General features: G+C 56.2%; 1 protein-coding gene across 1 annotated transcript; it reads left to right on the forward strand.

Annotated features, from left to right (window-relative positions):
- Positions 1–1,211: 1,211 nt before the first annotated feature.
- On the forward strand, positions 1,212–3,177 carry LOC121837945. The gene has a single exon (XM_042293858.1). It carries the CDS (start codon positions 1,240–1,242, stop codon positions 3,172–3,174), a length of 1,935 nt encoding a protein of 644 aa, XP_042149792.1. The 5' UTR covers positions 1,212–1,239; the 3' UTR covers positions 3,175–3,177.
- Positions 3,178–3,439: the final 262 nt, after the last annotated feature.

Here is a 3,439-nt window from a genome sequence, read left to right on the forward strand (position 1 = left end):
GTAGCAAGTTCCCCAACGTTGATAGATTACCTCCCAAATAGGCTCCACATGCATCCACCAGGTGCACATTGAAAGATCGTTCTTTAAAATCAGCTTATGCCTTTCAACGAAAGTCTGGTATTTTTGAGGTTATGCTGCAACATGCAACACGTTAAAGCTAAAAAAATGAGCGCTGGAATGTCCTTTAAAAGACACATGCAAAGGAAAAAAAAACATTTTTTTAAACAGCTAAGATGGAAAAAGCATGTCATAAAACGATTTTACAACGAAGAAAAAATATTCTAGAGCTATATTTACGGCGCTATACGAATTTGTGGTTGGCGCCCGCGGCCGCCGCGGAAAAGCGGCCCTTTTTTATCACGTGACGGGCCCATATTTGTCACGTGGTGCTTTAGCTCTTTCGGAAGCTTCCTATGGCCTCCAAGGGCCCTAAACTCGTCAAACACAAAGTTCGGGCCAAAGTTGACGGAGCGCAACGATTGGACAACCACGACGATGACTCCGCATTTTTGTCGCGGACGTCCAATCAGCGCGCTCCGCGAACTTTCGGCTCCAACTTTGGGTTTGACGAGTTTAGAGCTCCAGAAGTAACTTATTCATCTTTGTTTCAGGTATAACAAAAGTTAAGATGAATAATTAACTTTTACGGCCCGAAGGAAACTCCTCAAAAAGCGCAAGCAGACGTGATAGACCTGTGCGCCGGTCAGATGACGGCGGCGGCGTCCCGAAGCAGACGAACTTCTGCGGCGGCGGCGACGGCGGCGTGGAGAAACGCGTTGAAGTGGCGTCGTACAATGCTCAGCGTGCGGCTGCGGCATGACTTTGCGGCTGCGGCAATGCAGGGCGGCGGCGCACAGGCCTCCCACGTGACCAGCGGCGGCTCCCGCGGGCGCCAACTACAAATTCGTATAGCGCTGTAAATGAGGGCTGCCTTGCTGCGGATTAATCGGAGGTCGGCGCCCGGGCTGGACCGGGTGGATAATAAGATGCTTGGTAACTTGGCTGAGGAGTGTTTGGAGGCCCTGCTTGATTTCTTCAACGGGTGCTGGAGGGAAGGGAAGCTGCCTGCGGAATGGAAGAAAGCCAAGATGGTTCTTATTCCGAAGCGTGGGAAGCCACCGGGGCTCCAAAACCTTAGGCCGATCTCGCTCACTTCCTGTGTGGGGAAGGTTCTGGAGCACATGTTACTGCGGAGGTGGCAATCCCTTTTTGGAGGACAAGGGGGTCTTCCCGAGCTCGATGTTCGGGTTCAGGGAGGGCCTGGGGGCGCAGGACGCGATGTTGGTGTTGTACCACGAGGTGATTGAGCCGAGGCGGCCGGGCGCGGTTCTGGGTCTGGACTTGCGCAGCGCGTTTGATAGAGTCCGGCATTCTGCCATCCTTCGCGGCGTGGCGGATGCGGGGCTCGGCAGACGGAGCTATAACTACGTTAAGGACTTCCTGTCGGGCCGGACGGCTCGGCTGCTGGCGGGGGACTTGGATGTTGGTGAGGGGGAGCTGGGTAGTGTCGGCACCCCACAGGGCTCCGTCATCTCTCCGGTCTTGTTCAATTTAGTGATGGTGGGGGCCGCCCGCGGTCTCTGTGAGGAGGGGATTCCGCACCCTATATATGCGGATGATCTTACGCTGTGGTGCACCAATCGGAGGAAGGAGGTGGTGCAGGGTACGCTGCAGCGAGGGATCGAGATTATTGAGGAGGCGCTGATGGGTTCGGGGTTGGAGTGTGCTCCCGAAAGGTCGGAGTTGCTCGTGTGTTATGCTGGGCGTTGTAGATGGGATGAGATGCGGCTGATCGCCGGCGGGGGACCCGTCCCGAGGGTGGACGCTTTGCGGGTTCTGGGGCTATTTGTTCAGGAGAAGGCGGGTAATTCGGTCATGCTCGGGAAAATTCAGGGTAAGGTAGCGTCTGCTCTGCGCATGATCCAGAGGGTGACCAGCAGGAGGAAGGGTATCCGCGAGGCCGGTGTGATGAGGATGGTTCAGGCTTTTGTATTGAGTCACATCATGTACGTGGCGCCCTACCTTCGCTGGAGGGCGGGGGAGAAGAACAAGCTGGATGCCATGGTGCGCAGGGCTTACAAATCTGCGTTGGGGCTGTATGCCTTCACTAGCACGAAGAAGCTGGAGATCTTGGGTGTGCACAATACGATAGTGGAGATTGTCGAGGCGCACAGGGCTTTGCAGATTCAAAGGCTGGAGCGCACTGCGGCTGGCAGGGGGGTTTTGAGGCGTGTCGGTCTGCTGGCGGAGGATGCGTCTGACGGCGGGGGACTGACGGGAGAGGTGATGAAAAATGTCAGGGTTAGGCCTGTGCCGAGGCACATGCATCCTGTGCGTGATAAGGGACAAAGGGAGGCCAGAGCGCAGGCCCTCTTCAGGTTGTACGGGCGACAAGATAGTACTGTATACGTTGACGCTGCCCTTCGAGGGGTAGTGGGGGTGGCTGTGGCTGTGAAGGCGGGAAGTGGGGAGGTGCTCTCCGCTGTGAGTGTTAGAACTAGTAATATTTGTGAGGTGGAGGAGACGGCCATTAGTTTGGCGGCCTCCCTGCCAGGGACCAAAGTGGTCATGAGTGACTCTATGAGTGCGATAAGGAACTTTGCGCGTGGACGCGTTGGGGTGGTGGCCAAGAGGCTGCTGCGTCCGACGGGCGCGGTGGACATTGTGTGGTGCCCCGCTCACGAAGCGGGCAACGTGGATGCTGACCGAAGGGCCCGAGAACTGCTTGGCCGGGCCTTCGGGGGCGCCGCGGAGTATTCGCCCAGCGGCTTTGGGGAAGTGCTAAGGACCAGGAGGGAGGAACGGCGGGTGTTCCCGCTGCCCCACGGGGATTTGGTTAGGGAGGATGCCGTGCTGTTGCGGCAGTTGCAGGTGGAGTGCGTGTTGACTCCTGTGGTGGGGCGCTATGTGGCGCCTGAGGTGTACTCAAGTGATAAGTGCGTGCTGTGTGGTGCGCGGGCAACTGCGGAGCACGTGTTGTGGGACTGTGAAACTCGGCCGGCGGAGGCGGCCACGTCGAGTGGGCTTCCGCCGGACATCAAAGCCGGGGTGATGGCTAGTAGCCTGGACCTCCAGGTAGCGGTCGTCCAGCAGGCCCGGCGTCTACTGCGCAGGCAGGTCCGACCTCGGGCCCCCTGCGCTGGGGCGTCGGATGGTGTGGGCCGCACCGGCTAGGCTTGACCTAGTTCTGCAGGCAAATAAAGACGTTTATTCCTCCTCCTAGCTCTAAATATTGTTTTTCTTCGTTGTAAAATCCTTTTATGATATCCTTTTTTCATCTAAACTATTTAAACAAATGTTTTTTTTATCTTTGCATTGATTCATGTTGTTGCCAGTTGGAAGAAATGTTCGTCGTCCCTTGTCCCGAGTTTTATTCTTTCTTGTTGCCAGCCTCGAAGGCAGCTACAACCGTTTACACAAGCTTCCAGAAAAAAAGCTT

The sequence above is a fragment of the Ixodes scapularis genome, unplaced genomic scaffold, assembly GCF_016920785.2.
Source record: "Ixodes scapularis isolate PalLabHiFi unplaced genomic scaffold, ASM1692078v2 PGA_scaffold5__190_contigs__length_132052651, whole genome shotgun sequence".
In the NCBI taxonomy this organism is placed as follows: Eukaryota; Metazoa; Arthropoda; class Arachnida; order Ixodida; family Ixodidae; genus Ixodes; species Ixodes scapularis.